The sequence below is a fragment of the Dama dama genome, chromosome 9, assembly GCF_033118175.1.
Source record: "Dama dama isolate Ldn47 chromosome 9, ASM3311817v1, whole genome shotgun sequence".
NCBI classification, from domain to species: domain Eukaryota; kingdom Metazoa; phylum Chordata; class Mammalia; order Artiodactyla; family Cervidae; genus Dama; species Dama dama.
Window position 1 is genome coordinate 109,606,598 of NC_083689.1, and position 21,471 is coordinate 109,628,068.

General features: G+C 43.6%; 1 protein-coding gene across 1 annotated transcript in view; it reads right to left on the reverse strand.

Annotated features, from left to right (window-relative positions):
• Nucleotides 1-15,065, reverse strand: part of TMEM232 (transmembrane protein 232) — a 249,098-nt gene extending 234,033 nt beyond the window's left edge. The window contains exon 1 of the mRNA XM_061149508.1: nt 14,983-15,065. Coding sequence (XP_061005491.1) covers nt 14,983-15,047 — 65 coding nt within the window. The 5' untranslated portion in view covers nt 15,048-15,065. The remainder of the gene's footprint in view (nt 1-14,982) is intronic.
• Nucleotides 15,066-21,471: the final 6,406 nt, after the last annotated feature.

The following is a 21,471-nucleotide window of genomic DNA, read 5'->3' on the forward strand; positions in this document are numbered from 1 at the left end:
CCTGCACTGGACACAGAAATCATGCAGAATCTCGGATCACTTGATGCCTGCATGACCTCACACCCCCAGACGCTGAGCCTGCCCTCCCCTCTCACATGTGGAATAGGAAGGCTGGGTAGCACAACTGGGAAGTAGGAATGAGTCAGCATCTCTGGGTAAATCTTCACCAAGCGAAATGCTGGACAGGAGTGGATGGAAGAGATGAATTCCCCTCCTGAGTATCCACATTACGGTCTATTTTGAGATGTGTTTTTTCCTTAAAATCTCTCTTGATTAATCCCAAATGTCAAGTATAGACAAGGTTCTTTGCTGTGTCTCTTTAAGGAAAGTTGTGATTGAATGATCGGAGTGGTTGGTGATATATCAAGATTTCTTGTCTCATTTTCCTTTTTTTCTCCAACGTCACTGAATTGAACTTGTATGCTTCATATCAATATTAAGATCTGAATCCTCTTCTTTTATTATGCTGTCTAGAAATTTGAACCAAGAAATGATGTACACCCAAGTATAAGAGGATTGTTGTCTCTAAGCTCTTGCAAGACCCTATATACTTCATGCAGATAATCTCATAAGTACCTGCTGATCTCTTTTGGGGCAACACAGCCTAAAGGAAATTATATTGAACGTGTCCACACTGTTTATGGACAACCAGCTCTTAAATTACCATGGTGGTGGTTTAGTCACTAAGTCATGGTTGACTCTTTGTGACCCCATGGACTATAGCCCACCAGGCTCCTCTGCCCATGGGATTCTCCAGGCAGGAATACTGGAGTGGGTTGCCATGCCCTCCTCCAGGGGACCTTCCCCACCCAGCGATAGAACCTGGGTCTCCTGCATTGCAGGCAGATTCATATTTCTGCCTAAATCATTTGCAGCCAACCCAAATGCTACAAGCATAGATGTTTTAGGTTAAAAGTAATAGACCTAATTTCAAGGTCTTAACCATTAGAATTTCACTTAAAGGATTACAGCAATTCAGACAAGTGAAAAATAAGGACTATAGATCAAATAAACAGTGACCAGTATATAAAGATGAGTATAGAAAAGTTTCTTCCTACTGCTGACAGCACAAAATTAGAGCCCACACTACAGAGGTATATTGTATTAATTATACAATAGTATATTGGTATATATTATTAAATAGTATTTATATATTTGTATTGATTTATATATATATAACAGTATTTGATATCAAAATCATTATAAATATATACTATAAATATATAAAATTTTTAAATATTTATAGTATCAAAAACATTACTAAAAGAGAAAATTTTCAGGCTTATTAACATTTCAGAAAGCTTTGAAGACTATAGGAATATAACTCCCAGGTATAGAAAAAAAAAGTCAAGCAGCTTCTGTGAAACAGATGTAAAATAATCTAATAATTTGACTAAATCTTCCTAATGTAAGATTTATATTCTTTTTAATTTTTTTCTGGTCAGCTAATAAATGTGTATAGTTGATACAAGTCTTCAAAATCTTTTGGTCTTTTCCATCTCTAAAATGAAGGAGAAAACGCAAAAGACCATAGTCCACCTTGATAAAACATCTCTTAGTTATAAAAGAAAACAGTAACAAAACAGTATGTTCTGAACAAATAATCCACTGCAAGATTGATGCTTCTCTCTGGTCCAGAAATGTGTGGACTTCAGCACCTCACTTAAAGAATTTACATGGAGCCCTACATGCATTTTTTAACAGATGCCACACTAAGCCTGCCAAGCTCTCGTTTCTAGGAAAAATGAGTGAAGCAAATCCAGTATGAGGTCTGACAATTCGTGCAACATATTTAAAAAAAAAGGTAACATCCCTTCACGCAACATAGGTCTCCACCTCATCTCAAAGAGCTGATCCCAGGGGGAGACTCTGGTTTACTTTGATGCAAGAGGCCGCTGATACAGGACAAACTGTGTTTTCTAAATGACTGTATGGTTAAAAAAAAAAATCCAGGATTTTCAAGGTGCTGAAAAGTTACAGGAGACTCTCTACACATTGTCTGGCTAAATATCTGAGGTAAGAGCAATCAGGATGAATCCTAATCTCTTCTTCCAACCTCAGGGAGCCGTAGAGAAAGCCACCTTGCTGCTCAGCAGAGAAGGAAAGAGAAAGAAAAGAAAAAGAAAATATATATATATATATATACATGATCAATCTCAACATAGATTTATACCTCAGTCTTTAGACTTATCAACAAATTATAAAACCACCATACTTACCTCCACAATATGCTCAAAAATATGTGCTGGAACCCTGAAACTATAAATCTACATAGAAGATTTGAATAAAGATAAAAGAATGGCTAGAAGTTTAAGATACATTTTTGAAAACTGAGTGGGTAAACTGGTAACAAGAGAGAATTAGTCATGTGGAAAACAGAGCATGTATCAGAATAATTTATTCAAAATACAGTAGAAGAAACCAAAAAGATGGAAAATGAGGACAGGAGTAAAAGACATGAAATATAAAATGAGATGGTCTAATATGCACTCCATCAAGTGTCTCACAAAAAGAGAAAGGTAATATCTGAAAGAACGATATCTAATATGTTTCAGGAATGATGAAAGAGACACAGTCCACAGATACAAAGGGTATAAGAAATCCAGTAGAATAATTTTTTAAATAATGTATCACATCAGAGTAAAACTGCAGAATACAAGGGAAAAAGACATTTTTTAAGGCACCCAAAGTTGGGGGAAACAGATTAACCTTTAAAGAAATAGCATCAAAATTTCAACTAACTTCCCAATAGCACAAATGGAAGCTGGTAAGGGAATGATATCAATGTGCTGGGGGATAAAACAATGAAAGTGATAACAGACCAAGGATAATTCCATACTCAGTTTTAAATTTCTTTCAAAAATAACATTTCTTTCAAGAATAAAATAAAGATACATTCAGACTAACAACAACAAAAAAAATCTCACTAAGGAAAACTCAAAAAGTTATACATCTGGCAAAAGAAAAACCAGTCTGAGAAGTAACAAATAATGAAAAGGAAAGTAATGAACCATAAATAAAATATAAAGGGAAATTAACTGTTCAAAATAGTAATGAAGCCTAGTGAGATTTTAAAAACACACACACACACAAAATACAACTTAAGTGTTAAAGTTTGAAACAAATCATGCTTAATTGCAAAATGTTTATAGCATTCCTTTTAAATCAAGACTGTGATAAATATGCTTAGAATTAATGAGAGAATTTAGCAGTATCTCTATGTAAAATCAATATACAAAAATCAATTATCCTTCTAATGGCAATAGCTAGATATGTATTTTAAAATGTGCATAAAACTTATAACAGGATCAAAAATACCAAATACAAAGGAATAAATCTAAGAATAGACAGACAGTACTTCTATAAAAATAACATCTATCTAAGAACGTAAAACACCTGTATTGGGAATATATAAGACACTGATGGAATAAATTAAAGACAACACAAACATAAACACATACTGTGTTTATAGATTAGAAGAATTAATATTGTGAAAATGACCATAGTACCCAAAACAATCTACAGATTCAATGCAACCCATAACAAAATACCAATGGCAATTTTCACAATATTAGAACAGATGATTTTATAATTTGCATGCAGACACAAGAGACCTTGAATGGCCAACCACATCTTGAAAAGGAATAGAGCTGGAACTGCCACATGATCTGATTTAGATAAAAGCCACAAAGCTACAGTAATCAAAACTGCATGGTGTTGGCACAAAAACAGATACACAGATCAACGGAAAATAATAGAAAGCCCAGAAATAACCCTATACATTTATGGCCAACTAATCTACGACTAAGGAGACAAGGCGAAAAGGCAGTCTTCTCAGTAAATGGTGCTAGGAAAACTCGACAGCCACAAAGAATTAAAATTAGATGTTTTCTCACGCTATAAACAAAATTAACTCAAAATGGATTAAAGACCTAAATGTCATACTGGAAATAAATAAATAAAACTCCTAGAAGAGCACTTCTCTGGTGGTACAGTGGATATTAATTCACCTGCCAATGCAGGGCACACGGGTTCAATCCCTGGTCTAGGAAGATTTCACACACCTTGGGCCAACTAAGCCCATGTGCCTCAGCTACTGAAGCCTGTGTTCTAAAGCCCATGATCTAGAGCTACTGCAAGAGGAGTCAGCACGAGAGAAGCCACTGTGATGAGAAGCCCACACAATGCAGCGAAGGACAGCCCTGCTCGCATCACTAAAGAAAGCCTGTGCACAGCGAAGAAGACCCAGCACAGACAAAAGTAAATAAATAAAAAAAAATTAAAAAGCAAACCTCCTAGAAGGAATCATAGAAAACTCTTCAATGTAAATTACTGCAAATGTCTGTTGGATATGTCTCCTAAGGCAAAGGAAACAGAAGTGAAAATAAACACATGGAACCTAATTAAATGTAAAAGCTTCACTTAAGAAAGGAAACCACCAACCAAGTGAAAAATAATCTTCTGAACAGGAGAAACTATTTGCAACTGACATGACTGATAAAGGATTAATCACCCAAACTCACAAACAGCTCATATAACTCAATATCAAAAATAAACAAACATCTTGATTAAAAAACAGGCGGAAGACCTGAGTAGACACTATTCCAAAAAAAGATATACAGGCCAACAGGCACATGAAAAGATGCTTAACACCTCTCATCAGAGAAATGCAAATCAAAACCACAATGAAATGTCACTTCACATCTGTCAGAACGTCTGTCATCAAAAAGACCACAAATAATGAACATTGATGAGGATGTGGAGAAAAGGGAATTCTTGCACAATGTCAATGAGGATGTGGGGAAAAGGGAATTCTTGTACAATGTTGATGAGGATGTGGGGAAAAGGGAATTCTTGTACAACGTTGATGAGGATGTAGGGAAAAGGGAATTCTTGTACAATGTTGATGAGGATGTGGAGAAAAGGGAATTCTTGTACAGTGTTGCTGGGAATGAAACTGGTGCAGCCATGGTGCAAAACAATGTGGAAGTTCCTCAAAAACTGGAAAAGAATTACCATATGATCCAGCAATTGCACTTCTAGGTACACATCTGAAGAAAATGAAAACACTAATTTGAAAAGATTAAGTACCTCAACGTTCACTGACAGCATTTACAAAAACCAAGATATGAAAGGAATCTAAGTGTTAATCAACAGATGAATGGATAAAAAATGTGATATAAACATTAAATGGAATAATATTCAGCCATAAAAGTGAATGAAACTTTCCTATTTGCAACATGGACCTGGAGGTTATTAGGCTTATTGAAATAAATCAGATAGAGAAAGACAAATATTTTATGTTACCACTTATATTTTGAGTACAAAAAATAGAGCAAAAAATATAAATGTAACAAAACAGAAAGAGACTCACAGGTAGAGAGAATAAACTAGCAATTACCACAGGGGAGAGGGAAGGGGGTGGGGACAAGGTCGAGGTAGGTTATTAAGAGGTACACACTACTATGTATAAAATAAATAAGCTACAAAGATATATTGTACATCACAGGGAATATAGCCAATATTAGAATAACTTTATTTTTTTATTTATTTATTTTTTATTATCTTATTTTTTTTTTTATTAGTTGGAGGCTAATTACTTCACAACATTTCAGTGGGTTTTGTCATACATTGATATGAATCAGCCATAGATTTACACGTATTCCCCATCCCGATCCCCCCTCCCACCTCCCTCTCCACCCGATTCCTCTGGGTCTTCCCAGTGCACCAGGCCCAAGCACTTGTCTCGTGCATCCCACCTGGGCTGGTGATCTGTTTCACCATAGATAGTACACATGCTGTTCTTTTGAAATATCCCACCCTCACCTTCTCCCACAGAGTTCAAAAGTCTGTTCTGTATTTCTGTGTCTCTTTTTCTGTTTTGCATATAGGGTTATCATTACCATCTTTCTAAATTCCATATATATGTATTAGTACACTGTAATGGTCTTTATCTTTCTGGCTTACTTCACTCTGTATAATGGGCTCCAGTTTCATCCATCTCATTAGAACTGATTCAAATGAATTCTTTTTAACGGCTGAGTAATATTCCATGGTGTATATGTACCACAGCTTCCTTATCCATTCATCTGCTGATGGGCATCTAGGTTGCTTCCATGTCCTGGCTATTATAAACAGTGCTGCGATGAACATTGGGGTGCACGTGTCTCTTTCAGATCTGGTTTCCTCAGTGTGTATGCCCAGAAGTGGGATTGCTGGGTCATATGGCAGTTCTATTTCCAGTTTCTTAAGAAATCTCCACACTGTTTTCCATAGTGGCTGTACTAGTTTGCATTCCCACCAACAGTGTAAGAGGGTTCCCTTTTCTCCACACCCTCTCCAGCATTTATTGCTTGTAGACTTTTGGATAGCAGCCATCCTGACTGGCGTGTAATGGTACCTCATTGTGGTTTTGATTTGCATTTCTCTAATAATGAGTGATGTTGAGCATCTTTTCATGTGTTTGTTAGCCATCTGTATGTCTTCTTTGGAGAAATGTCTGTTTAGTTACAATTTGTATGGAAATACAAAAAACCTCGAATAGCCAAAGTAATCTTGAGAAAGAAGAATGGAACTGGAGGAATCAACCTGCCTGACTTCAGACTCTACTACAAAGCCACAGTCATCAGGACAGTATGGTACTGGCACAAAGACAGAAATATAGATCAATGGAACAGAATAGAAAGCCCAGAGATAAATCCACGAACCTATGGACACCTTATCTTTGACAAAGGAGGCAAGGATATACAATGGAAAAAAGACAACCTCTTTAACAAGTGGTGCTGGGAAAACTGGTCAACCACTTGTAAAAGAATGAAACTAGAACACTTTCTAACACCATACACAAAAATAAACTCAAAATGGATTAAAGATCTAAATGTAAGACCAGAAACTATAAAACTCCTAGAGGAGAACATAGGCAAAACACTCTCCCACATAAATCACAGCAGGATCCTCTATGACCCACCTCCCAGAATATTGGAAATAAAAGCAAAACTAAACAAATGGGACCTAATGAAACTTAAAAGCTTTTGCACTACAAAGGAAACTATAAGTAAGGTGAAAAGACAGCCCTCAGACTGGGAGAAAATAATAGCAAATGAAGCAACAGACAAAGGATTAATCTCAAAAATATACAAGCAACTCCTGCAGCTCAATTCCAGAAAAATAAATGACCCAATCAAAAAATGGGCCAAAGAACTAAATAGAATAACTTTAAATGCAGTATCGTTTCCAAAAATTTTAAATCACTATATTCTATGCCAGCAACTATTATTTTTAACTACACCTTGATAAAATAAAAATTTTAAGTAGAAATAACATGCAGGATTATTACTGAAGAAGAAACTTGGAAAATGTTTCATATTGACTATTATCACTAAATGACAGTGGTTAAAGCAGCTTGGTATTAATACAAAAAGGGACAGGAAGTCCCCAACAGTCCAGTGCTTTGGACTGGTGCTTTCACTAAAAGGTCCCAGGTTCAATCCCTGTCCAGGGAACTAAGAATCCACAAACTGCACAGTGTGGCCAAAATAATAATAATAAGGGACAAATAGACCAGTGAAATAGAAAAGAGAGCCCAGAAACATACCCACTATATGTGGACTCGATTTATGTAACAGTTGTGCTAGAAAAATAGTGAAGAAAGATATTCTTTTTGACACATGGTACTAATCAATTTGGTATGCTAACAAAAATTAGGAATTGGACCTTCACTTAACAGCATTAGCAAAAGTCATTTCCATATATGTTAAAAGAAAAAACAATAAGATTTTTAAAAAAATATTTTATAACAATATCCACCTGATCTTGTGGTATAGACAGATATTTTTAACCAAATTACAAAAATGACTAATCATTAAAGACAGAATTAATGATACAAATGAACTTACTTACAAAACAGAAAGAGACTCACAGACTTAGAAAACGAACTCTTGGTTGCCAAGGGGATGCGATAGCTAAGGACTTTGGGAAGGTCATGTGCATGTTGCTATATTTCAAATGGATAACCAACAGAAATGTATCATTTGGCACAGGAAATCCTCAATGTGACGTGCCAGCCTAGATGAGAGGGGGCTTGGAGAATGGGTACATGTATATGTGTGGCCGAGACCCTTCACTGTTCATCTGAAACTATCACTCCATTGTTAACTGACTATTCAGCTCAGTCGTGTCCAACTCTTTGCGACCCCATGGACTGCAGCAAGCCAGGCCTCCCTGTCCATCACCAACTCCCGGAGTTTACTCAAACTCATGTCCCTTGAGCCGGTGATGCCATCCAATCATCTCATCCTCTGTCCTCCCCTTCTCCTCCCGCTTTCAATCTTTCCCAACCTCAGGGTCTTCTCAAATAAGTCCGTTCTTCACATCAGGGGCCCAACTACTGGAGTTTCAGCTTCAGCATCAGTCCTTCCAATGAATACCCAGGGCTGATTTCCTTTAAGATGGACTGGCTGGATCTCCTTGCAGTCTAAGGGACTCTCAAGAGTCTTCTCCAACACCACAATTCAAAAGCATCAATTCTTCTGTGCTCAGCTTTCCTTATAGTCCAACTCTCGCATCCATACATGACCACTGGAAAAACCATAGCTTTGACAAGACAGACATTTGTTGGCAAAGTAATGTCTCTGCTTTTTAATATGCTGTCTATGTTGGTCATAACTTTCCTTCCAAGGAGCAAGCAACTTTTAATTTCATGGCTGCAATCACCATCTGCAGTGATTTTGGAGCCCAACAAATAAAGTCTCTCACTGTTTTCATTATTTCCCCATATATTTGCCATGAAGTGATGGGACCGGATGCCATGATCTTAGTTTTCTGAATGTTGAGTTTTAAACCAACTTTTTCACTCTCCTCTTTCACTTTCATCAAGAGGCTCTTTAGTTCTTCTTCACTTTCTGCCATAAGGGTGGTGTCATCTGCATATCTGAGGTTATTGATATTTGTCCCGGCAATCTTGATTCCAGCTTGTGCTTCCTCCAGCCCAGCGTTTCTCATGATGTATTCTGCATATAAGTTAAATAAGCAGGGTGACAATATACAGCCTTGATGTACTCCTTTCCCTATTTGGAACCAGTCTGTTGTTCCATGTCCAGTTCTAACTATTGCTTCTTAACCTGCACACAGATTTCTAAGGAGGCAGGTCAGGTGGTCTGGTATTCCTATCTCTTGAAGAATTTTCCACAGTTTGTTGTGATCCACACAGTCAAAGGCTTTGGCATAGTCAATAAAGCAGATGTTTTTCTGGAGCTCTCTTGCTCTCACAATGATCCAATGGATATTGGCATTTTGATCTCTGGTTCCTCTGCCTTTTCTAAATCCAGCTTGAACATCTGGAAGTTCACGGTTCATGTACTGTTGAAGCCTGGCTTGGAGAATTTTGAGCATTACTTTACTAGTGTGTACTTTGCAATTGTGTGGTAGTTTGAGCATTCTTTGGCATTGCCTTTCTTTGGGACTGAAATGAAAACTGACCTTTACCAGTCCTGTGACCACTGCTGCATTTTCCAAATTTGCTAACATATTGAGTACAGCACTTTCACATTATCATCTTTTAGGATTTGAACTAGCTCAACTGGAATTCCAACACCTCCACTAGCTTTGTTCGTAGTCATGCTTCCTAAGGTCCACTTGACTTCACATTCCAGGATGTCTGGCTCTAGGGGAGTGATCACACCATCGTGATTATCTGGGTTGTGAAGATCATTTTTGTATAGTTCTTCTGTGTATTCTTGCAACCTCTTCTTAATATCTTCTGCTTCTGTTAGGTCCCTACCATTTCTGTACTTTATTGAGCCCATCTTTGCATGAAATGCTCCCTTGATATCTAATTTTCTTGAAGAGATCTCTACTCTTTTCCCTTCTATTGTTTTCCTCTATTTCTTTGCATTGATCACTGAGGAAGGCTTTCTTATCTCTCCTTGCTATTCTTTGGAACTCTGTATTCAAATGGGTATATCTTTCCTTTTCTCCTTTGCCTTTAGCTTCTCTTCTTTTCTCAGTTACTTGTAAGGCCTCCTCAGACAATCAGTTTTGCCTTTTTGAATTTCTTTTTCTTGGGGATTGTCTTGATCATGGGGCTCCCCTCATAGCTTAGTTGGTAAAGAATCTGCCTGCAATGCAGGAGACCCGGGTTCAGTTCTTGAGTTGGGAAGATCCCCTGGAGTAGGAAATGGCAACGCACTCCAGTGTTCTTACCTGGAGAATCCCATGGACAGAGGAGCCTGGAGGGCTACAGTCCATGGAGTCACAAGAGTCAGACATGACTTAACAAAGAGAGAGGGATCACTTGATCAGTGCCTCCTGTACAATGTCATGAACTTCCGGCCATAGTTCTTCAGGCACTCTATCAGATCTAATCCCTTGAATCTATTTCTCACTTCCACTGTATAATCATATGGAGAATGAAATGGCAACCCACTCCAGTACTCTTGCCTGGAAAATCCCATGGATGGAGAATCTTGGTAGGCTACAATCCATGGGGTCGCAAAGAGTCGGACATGACTGAGCAACTTCTCTTTCACTTCCACTGTATAATCATAAGGGATTTGATTTAGGTATACCTGAATGATCTAGTGGTTTTCCTACTTTCAACTTTACCCCAGTACAAAATGGTTTTGGCATTAAAAAAAAAGAAAGAAAGAAAGAAAAAAGACAGGATTAACATGTTCTGTTTGATATAGTCAATAATTCCATCCCTAGGTATGTACTTTAGGAAAAGGAATGGAAAATATAATTTTACATATCTTCTTATATATTAAAGTGAAAAAGTGAATGGAAATAATATATGCCACAATTATAATTGGAAGGACATGTGGTCTAAGTGGTTTATCTGCTATCTATTCTTTATTAATTAATTGGGGCTTCCCAGGTGCCACAAGTGGTAAAGAACCCACCTGCCAATGCAGGACATGTAAGAGATATGGGTTCCATCCCCGGGTCAGGAAGATCCCCTGGAGAAGGAAATGGCAACCCATCCAGTATTCCTGCCTGGAGAATCCGATGGACAGAGGAGCATGGTGGGTCCATAGTGTCACACATAGTTGGACACGACTAATGTGAGTTAGCACACATGCACGCATTCTTCATTAAAGAAAAATATTTGAAACAAACAGAAATATGTCAACACATAAGTTTTATTATAAACTCTGTTGTGCTCCTTAAGTTCTTACAAACTTCTTGGACTTCCTTGGTGCTACAGGGGCCAGGAGTCCCCCTGCCAGCGCAGGGACAGAGGTTCAATACCCGGTCCAGGAGGACTCCACAAGGTGCAGAGCGACTGAGCACACGTGCCACAGCTACTGAGCCTGTGCTCCAAGTCCACGAGCTGGAAGGACTGAGCCCACAGTCCACAGTAACTGAAGCCCACGCACTCCAGGGCCTCTGCTCCACATCGACAGAAACCCCTGCGGCAGAAAGAAGCCACGCACTGCAGTGAAGAGGGGCCCAGCCGCCGCAAACACACTCACTGCAGTGAAGAGGGGCCCGCCCGCCACAACCACACTCACTGCAGTGAAGACGGGCCCGCCCGCCACAAACACACTCACTGCAGTGAAGAGGCCCCGCCCGCCACAACCACACTCACTGCAGTGAAGAGGGGCCCGCCCACCGCAACCACACTCACTGCAGTGAAGAGGCCCCGCCCACAACAACCACACTCACTGCAGTGAAGAGGCCAGGTCCACCACAACCACACTCACTGCAGTGAAGAGGGGCCCGCCCACCACAAACACACTCACTGCAGTGAAGAGGCCCCGCCCACAACAACCACACTCACTGCAGTGAAGAGGGGCCCGCCCGCCGCATCCACACTCACTGCAGTGAAGAGGCCCTGCCCGCCACAACCACAGGCACTGCAGTGAAGATGGGCCCGCCCGCCGCATCCACACTCACTGCAGTGAAGATGCGCCCGCCCGCCGCATCCACACTCACTGCAGTGAAGAGGGGCCCGCCCACCACAACCACACTCACTGCAGTGAAGAGGGGCCCGCCCGCCGCATCCACACTCACTGCAGTGAAGAGGCCCCGCCCGCCACATCCACAGGCACTGCAGTGAAGACGGGCCCGCCCGCCGCATCCACACTCACTGCAGTGAAGAGGCCCCGCCCGCCACAACCACAGGCACTGCAGTGAAGACGGGCCCGCCCGCAGCATCCACACTCACTGCAGTGAAGAGGGGTCCGCCCACCACAACCACACTCACTGCAGTGAAGAGGGGCCCGCCCACCACAACCACACTCACTGCAGTGAAGAGGAGCCCGCCCGCCACAACCACAGGCACTGCAGTGAAGACGGGCCCGCCCACCACAACCACACTCACTGCAGTGAAGAGGAGCCCGCCCGCCACAACCACAGGCACTGCAGTGAAGACGGGCCCGCCCGCCGCATCCACACTCACTGCAGTGAAGAGGCCCCGCCCGCCACAACCACAGGCACTGCAGTGAAGAGGGGCCCGCCCGCCGCATCCACACTCACTGCAGTGAAGAGGGGTCCGCCCACCACAACCACACTCACTGCAGTGAAGAGGGGCCCGCCCGCCGCATCCACACTCACTGCAGTGAAGAGGCCCCGCCCGCCACAACCACAGGCACTGCAGTGAAGAGGCCCCGCCCGCCGCATCCACACTCACTGCAGTGAAGAGGGGCCCGCCCACCACAACCACACTCACTGCAGTGAAGAGGGGCCCGCCCACCACAACCACACTCACTGCAGTGAAGAGGGGCCCGCCCGCCGCATCCACACTCACTGCAGTGAAGAGGGGCCCGCCCACCACAACCACACTCACTGCAGTGAAGAGGCCCCGCCCGCCACAACCACAGGCACTGCAGTGAAGACGGGCCCGCCCGCCGCATCCACACTCACTGCAGTGAAGAGGCCCCGCCTGCCACAACCACAGGCACTGCAGTGAAGACGGGCCCGCCCGCCGCATCCACATTCACTGCAGTGAAGAGGGGCCCGCCCACCACAACCACACTCACTGCAGTGAAGAGGAGCCCGCCCGCCGCAACCACACTCACTGCAGTGAAGAGGGGCCCGCCCACCACAACCACACTCACTGCGGTGAAGAGGGGCCCGCCCGCCGCATCCACACTCACTGCAGTGAAGAGGCCCCGCCCGCCACAACCACAGGCACTGCAGTGAAGACCGGCCCGCCCGCCGCATCCGCACTCACTGCAGTGAAGAGGCCCCGCCTGTCACAACCACAGGCACTGCAGTGAAGACGGGCCCGCCCGCCGCATCCACATTCACTGCAGTGAAGAGGGGCCCGCCCACCACAACCACACTCACTGCAGTGAAGAGGAGCCCGCCCGCCGCAACCACACTCACTGCAGTGAGGAGGGGCCCGCCCACCACAACCACACTCACTGCGGTGAAGAGGGGCCCGCCCACCACAACCACACTCACTGCGGTGAAGAGGGGCCCGCCCGCCGCATCCACACTCACTGCAGTGAAGAGGGGCCCGCCCACCGCAACCACACTCACTGCAGTGAAGAGGGGCCCGCCCGCCACAACCACACTCACTGCAGTAAAGAGGCCCCGCCCACCACAACCACACTCACTGCAGTGAAGAGGGGCCCACCCGCCGCATCCACACTCACTGCAGTGAAGAGGCCCCGCCCACCACAACCACACTCACTGCAGTGAAGAGGCCCTGCTCACCACAACCACACTCACTGCAGTGAAGAGGAGCCGCCCACCACAACCACACTCACTGCAGTGAAGAGGGGCCCGCCCACCACAACCACACTCACTGCAGTGAAGAGGCCCCGCCCGCCACAACCACACTCACTGCAGTGAAGAGGGGCCCGCCCGCCGCATCCACACTCACTGCAGTGAAGAAGGGCCCGCCCACCGCAACCACACTCACTGCAGTGAAGACGGGCCCGCCCGCCACAACCACACTCACTGCAGTGAAGAGGGGCCCGCCCACCGCAACCACACTCACTGCAGTGAAGACGGGCCCGCCCGCAATAACCACACTCACTGCAGTGAAGAGGCCCCGCCCACCGCAACCACACGCACTGCAGTGAAGAGGGGCCCGCCCGCTGCATCCACACTCACTGCAGTGAAGAGGCCCCGCCCACCGCATCCACACTCACTTTCAGTGAAGAGGGGCCCGCCCGCTGCAACCACACTCACTGCAGTGAAGAGGCCCCGCCTGCCACAACCACACTCACTGCAGTGAAGAGGCCCCGCCCACCACAACCACACTCACTGCAGTGAAGAGGGGCCCGCCCTCGGCAACCGGAGAAAGCCTGAGCACGGCAATGAGGACCCGGCATAACTAAGGAAGCTCTTAAATTTCTCAGAATCCCAAACCATTTTTAAATTAACAAACTTTGGTCTAGCAACTTACTTCACTTCAGAAATCTATCCCAAAGAAATACTTTGATTTGTGGAAAATATTCTACTGTGGCTTACTTTGAAACAGCAAAGGGCTTAGAAATAACTAAGATGCTTCATCATTCAGTAGTTATTGAATACTTTCTCTTATGCATTTCATGGTACCGCAACTTAAAAGACTATGATTATAGAACAAGGCTTAGTTTAAGAAATATAGAATTCAAAATTTTTGAAATATATGATCTTACAGAAAATCATTACAAAGCTATTAATTTATAGAATAGTAAACCTTAACATTTATATTCTTTGTTACTTAACTATGAGGGATTCCCTGGTGGCTCAGTGCTAAAGAATCTGTCTGCTGATGCAGGTTTGATTACTAGGTCAGGAATATACCCTGCAGAAGGTAATGGCAACCCACTCCAGTATTCTTGCCTGGGAAATACAATGGACAGAGGAGCCTGGTGGGCTACAGTCCAAGGGGTCACAAAACAGTTGGACACAACTTAAGGACTAAACAACAACACTGAATTATGAGTAATTATATTTTACTGTTCACAGTTTCCTGTAACTTTCTAAATTCTACAATATATGGGTCTACTACTTTAATAATATGAAACTTTCTTTCAAACTTACTTTGAGTTTTCATAAGAGGAAGATACTACTCCAGATTTACCAATCACAGGTGATTTGTTAGGCATGTTGACAGATCATAAACCTAAAGAGAAATATTAAATTTTATATTAGAATACAAATGCACTCACAGCACCCAGTAATACATTTCATGCAAATTCATGATTTAATGGGAAAAGAGTGGCAAGGAGAAAAATCAGGCTTAAGAGTAAAACTATATTAAGGAAGAACTTAAATTTAAAATTCAGACCTAGGAGTCAAACTCAGCTTTGAAGTCCATGTTATTTACATTGTGTCACCATCATAAACTGACCCTTTCATATAATGCTCAGTCTTTGTTATACTTTAGCAGTTTAATCGGCAAAACCATTTAAAGAGCAGTGCAGCATAGTAAAGAGAATACAACCAGACTGATTTACTGAATTATATCTGTCTTCTCACTTGTACAATGGGAATAGTACCTCCTTATAGAGTTTCTGGTAGAAATAAACAAGTCAAAATACTTAGATTGGTTAGAAAAGAGCCTGGCATACAATAAGCTTTATCTAAGTGCTTGTGATAATCATTAGATTACTATGCTTTCTGTTTTTTTTTTAAATCACTTGTAAAGTTCTTTTTATGTCTGTTTTTCTGCCATTTAGATTATGCTTTCTCTGCTGACTCTCACATCTACATTTATTACCCTTGTGAAATATTTCTGAGCACATTTTATTAGTCTATGACCAAAACTAGGTCATACTATTTTGTGTTTACTGGCATAGTCAGACACATAATGAAGTAATGAAATGGATAGTCTTATATTGAATTATTTTGCATTTCATTTTTTAAGATAGCTAATTTTTTAAACTGGGTCATTAGTCAAGGTTCTAGAAGGAAGTGGACAGCACCCTTAAATGGGGGTAACTAAATAAAGAGATATTTCCAAATGTGTGAGCAGAGTTATTCAAGTAAAAAATAAAGTTTAGAAAAGTCCAAGATGTGCCATTCTCAGGGGCTGGCAAGAAGAGAGGGAACCATTACTACTCTCAGGACTGATGGGCAGAAGGACCCAGGATGAATAGCTGTAAGAGGACAGTGCTCAAGGAACATTTTTGGCCTTTGATGGAGAGATGCATCTGACCTGAGCCTGCCAAGAGGGAGCCCCCAGCACTGCACTCCAAGCATCTACCCGTGCTTTCATCTGCTAAACCAAAGTAGATGCTGGAAGGCTCAGGGCAAAGAGGAGAAAGGGTAATGGAGGGGTAATGGGGAAATACATAGCAATAAATAGGCATCAGTTCAGTTCAGTTCAGTTCAGTCACTCAGCCATGTCCGACTCTTTCCGACCCCATGGACTGCAGCAAGCCAGGCCTCCCTGTCCATCACCAACTCCTGGAGTCTACCCAAACCCATGTCCATTGAGTCGGTGATGCCATCCTACCATCTCATCCTCTGTTGTCCCCTTCTCCTGCCCCCAATCCCTCCCAGTATCAGGGTCTTTTCAGATGAGACAGCTCTTCGCATCAGGTGGCCAAAGTATTGGAATTTCAGCTTCAACACCAGTCCTTCCAATGAACACCCAGGACTGATCTCCTTTAGGATAGATTGGTTGGATCTCCTTGCAGTCCAAGGGACTCTCAAGAGTCTTCTCCAACACCACAGTTCAAAAGCATCAATTCTTCGATGCTCAGCTTTCTTTATAGTCCAATTCTCACATCCGTACATGACTACTGGAAAAACCATAGCCTTGGCTAGATGGGCCCTTGCTGGCAAAGTAATGTCTCTGCTTTTTAACATGCTGTCTAGGTTGGTCACAACTTTCCTTCCCAGGAGTAAGCATCTTTTAATTTCATGGCTGCAATCACCATCTGCAGTGATTTTGGAGCCCCAAAAAATAAAGTCTGACACTGTTGCCACTGTTTCCCCATCTATTTGCCACAAAGCGATGGGACCGGATGCCATGATCTTAGTTTTCTGAATGTTGAGCTTTAAGCCAACTTTTTCTCTCTCCTCTTTCACTTTCATCAAGAGGCTCTTTAGTTCTTCTTCACTTTCTGCCATAAGGGTGGTGTCATCTGCATATCTGAGGTTATTGATATTTCTCCCAGCAATCTTGATTCCAGCTTGTGCTTCCTCCAGCCCAGTGTTTCTCATGATGTACTCTGCATATAAGTTAAACAAACAGGGTGACAATATACAGCCTTGACGTACTCCTTTCCCAATTTGGAACCAGTCTGTTGTTCTATGTCCAGTTCTAACTGTTGCTTCCTGACCTGCATATAGGTTTCTCAAGAGGCAGGTCAGGTGGTCTGGTATTCCAATCTCTTTCAGAATTTTCCACAGGTTATTGTGATCCACACAGTCAAAGGCTTTGGCATAGTCAATAAAGCAGAAATAGATGTTTTTCTGGAACTCTCTTGCTTTTTCTATGATCCAGTGGATGTTGGCAATTTGATCTCTGGTTCCTCTGTCTTTTCTAAACCCAGCTTGAACATCTGGCAGTTCACAGTTCACATATTGTTGAAGCCTGGCTTGGAGAATTTTGAGCATCACTTTACTAGCGTGTGAGATGAGTGCAACTGTGCAGTAGTTTGAGCATTCTTTGGCATTGCCTTTATTTGGGATTGGAATGAAAACTGACCTTTTCCAGTCCTGTGGCCACTTCTGGGTTTTCCAAATTTGCTGGCATATTGAGTGCATCATAAACAGAAAATATCATTGTCTATTACTGCTTCTAATTAATTCATGTCCATTAGAACATAGAGCAGATGTATTTTTAAGTCAGCAACTATCCTGAGCTATTACAGGGATGGCATTCAGAATTGGCCTAACTTTAATATAAAATGTAAGTTACTTCCAAGTAGGATTGATATATTCAGGAATTTTTTTTAAAACAGTTAACATCTCATTGAATATTTCCACCTTAAAAGGCACTTAGAGAAAAAATAATAATTTAAGAGAAAGTGAACTGAAGACAAATGGACCTTAATCTGCTTGTGTTGGGCATACTGCTCTCTAGTCACCAAGGCGTGTCTGACTCTGCGACCCCATGCGCTCAGCTCACCAGGCTCCCCTGTCCTCTACTGTCCCCGAGTTTGCTCCAACTGATGTCCACTGAGTCAGTGATGATACTAGCTAACTGTCTCATCCTCTGCTGCCCTTTTCTCCTTTTGCCTTCAGTCTTTCCCAGCATCAGGGTCTTTCCAATGAGTCGGCTCTTGGCATCAGGTGGCCAAAGTTTTGGAGCTTCAGCATCAGTCCTTCCAATGGCATATTGACCTAGAGCTTTTAGCTGTTTCCTGATACATTTCACAGGACCAACTAGTATTAGTCATAATTTTTGAAACTGCAAAATTTAGAGAGTTTTAGAATTATTTTAGAAATTCTCCCTTGATGGCTGAACCTATTGTCCAAAGAGTCCTCACATCTGTGGGTAAAAGTGGTGGGTATCCGCGCCATCTACTCAGCACACAAGTTCCATAACACCCTGTTGATGAGACCTCCCCAGACTGGATGGGTAGAAAACACCAAATTGCTGTAAAAGACATACTTACTCTTAGAAGAGCATACCTTGGTAGTGAAAGTCCTTAACCAGCACTAGTTTATGAGCCACTATTTTAATAGGACTGTGATATATGACAGAGATAAGACTCTCTATTTTATTGTTACTCTTGCTTTTGGCCAAAAAAAGAAACAGTAACCAAATAACCTCAAAGCTCCAAAAAGAAAAGAGGAATATCTTCAGAAATGTCTGCCATAGAGATGGTGGAATTACACCCTCAGGCAGGTAAATAAACAAAGAAAATAAGATTTAAAATGACTTCCCTTCTGGACCCCACAAAAAACTTAAAAAAAAAAAAGAATATAAAAATGTCATCAACTTTCACCAAATTTTCCTAAGAATATTCCTCAAATTCTCAGTACCTCCTAAAACCTGAAGTCATCAACAAGGAATTGTTGCTATTTTTATTATTATTATATGTGCAACAGGACATTTTGCACTGTATTACTACAACCAGAGTCACACATATTAACCATTAGTCCAGCCAAAACAGTCAACATCTAATATGCTCTTTGATAAAAAGGATTTTTGAACCATTTATTAAAACCCCCATGGGAGAGCTGTGCCTTTTATGGCCTCCCCAAGACAGCTACATGCAGTGCTGGTGACTCCTGAACTGTATAGAAAGAGACAAACAGCGGCTTCTCTCACGGTCTTCAGTAACCTGGATACCCTTCCTGGAGCGCTTGCACATGGACAAACATGCCCTTCGCAACAGAATACAAAGAAACTATAACGGGCTAAAAATAACCGCGTGGCACACAGCTGGGGCAAATTACGAACCGTTAGATACAAAAAGGCCACAAATCAACCATCATCTGAGGGTCCGAGGGAAAAGCATACCGCGCCTGAGCCCTGCCCCCAGGACAGCCTCAGGGGTGAGCGGGCCCAGCCGCCCTGCAGCCTGCTGCACTTGTCTGCCTTCTCGGTCACCGCTCGGAGGGGACCAGCCCGCCCTCCGCGGGGGTGAGCAAGGGCGCCCGATTCTACTTCGATTTCCTCCTGCTACCTGAGCGCCTCGTCCGGCCTCTTACCTATTTCTACCAATTAGAGAGTCCAAGGACTAGAGTCAGCAACACCCTGCTGCTGCTGCTGAAAACTGAAGTCACTTCAGACGTGTCCGACTCTGTGCGACCCTGTCCCTGGGATTCTCCAGGCAAGAACACTGGAGTGGGCTGCCATTTCCTTCTCCAATGCAGGAAAGTGAAAAGGGAAAGTGAACTCGCTCAGTGTGTCCCACTCTGTGCGACCCCGTCCCTGGGATTCTCCAGGCAAGAACACTGGAGTGGGCTGCCACTTCCTTCTCCAATGCAGGAAAGTGAAAAGGGAAAGTGAAGTCGCTCAGTGTGTCCCACTCTGTGCGACCCCGTCCCTGGGATTCTCCAGGCAAGAACACTGGAGTGGGCTGCCATTTCCTTCTCCAATGCAGGAAAGTGAAAAGGGAAAGTGAAGTCGCTCAGTGTGTCCCACTCTGTGCGACCCCATCCCTGGGATTCTCCAGGCAAGAACACTGGAGTGGGCTGCCATTTCCTTCTCCAATGCAGGAAAGTGAAAAGGGAAAGTGAAGTCGCTCAGTGTGTCCCACTCTGTGCAACCCCGTCCCTGGGATTCTCCAGGCAAGAACACTGGAGTGGGCTGCCATTTCCTTCTCCAATGCAGGAAAGTGAAAAGGGAAAGTGAAGTCGCTCAGTGTGTCCCACTCTGTGCGACCCCATCCCTGGGATTCTCCAGGCAAGAACACTGGAGTGGGCTGCCACTTCCTTCTCCAATGCAGGAAAGTGAAAAGGGAAAGTGAAGTCGCTCAGTGTGTCCCACTCTGTGCAACCCCGTCCCTGGGATTCTCCAGGCAAGAACACTGGAGTGGGCTGCCATTTCCTTCTCCAATGCAGGAAAGTGAAAAGGGAAAGTGAAGTCGCTCAGTCATGTCCGACTCTGTGCGACCCCGTCCCTGGGATTCTCCAGGCAAGAACACTGGAGTGGGCTGCCATTTCCTTCTCCAATGCAGGAAAGTGAAAAGGGAAAGTGAAGTCGCTCAGTCATGTCCGACTCTGTGCGACCCCATCCCTGGGATTCTCCAGGCAAGAACACTGGAGTGGGCTGCCATTTCCTTCTCCAATGCAGGAAAGTGAAAAGGGAAAGTGAAGTCGCTCAGTGTGTCCCACTCTGTGCAACCCCGTCCCTGGGATTCTCCAGGCAAGAACACTGGAGTGGGCTGCCATTTCCTTCTCCAATGCAGGAAAGTGAAAAGGGAAAGTGAAGTCGCTCAGTGTGTCCCACTCTGTGCAACCCCGTCCCTGGGATTCTCCAGGCAAGAACACTGGAGTGGGCTGCCATTTCCTTCTCCAATGCAGGAAAGTGAAAAGGGAAAGTGAAGTCGCTCAGTGTGTCCCACTCTGTGCGACCCCATCCCTGGGATTCTCCAGGCAAGAACACTGGAGTGGGCTGCCATTTCCTTCTCCAATGCAGGAAAGTGAAAAGGGAAAGTGAAGTCGCTCAGTGTGTCCCACTCTGTGCAACCCCGTCCCTGGGATTCTCCAGGCAAGAACACTGGAGTGGGCTGCCATTTCCTTCTCCAATGCAGGAAAGTGAAAAGGGAAAGTGAAGTCGCTCAGTGTGTCCCACTCTGTGCGACCCCATCCCTGGGATTCTCCAGGCAAGAACACTGGAGTGGGCTGCCACTTCCTTCTCCAATGCAGGAAAGTGAAAAGGGAAAGTGAAGTCGCTCAGTGTGTCCCACTCTGTGCAACCCCGTCCCTGGGATTCTCCAGGCAAGAACACTGGAGTGGGCTGCCATTTCCTTCTCCAATGCAGGAAAGTGAAAAGGGAAAGTGAAGTCGCTCAGTCATGTCCGACTCTGTGCGACCCCGTCCCTGGGATTCTCCAGGCAAGAACACTGGAGTGGGCTGCCATTTCCTTCTCCAATGCAGGAAAGTGAAAAGGGAAAGTGAAGT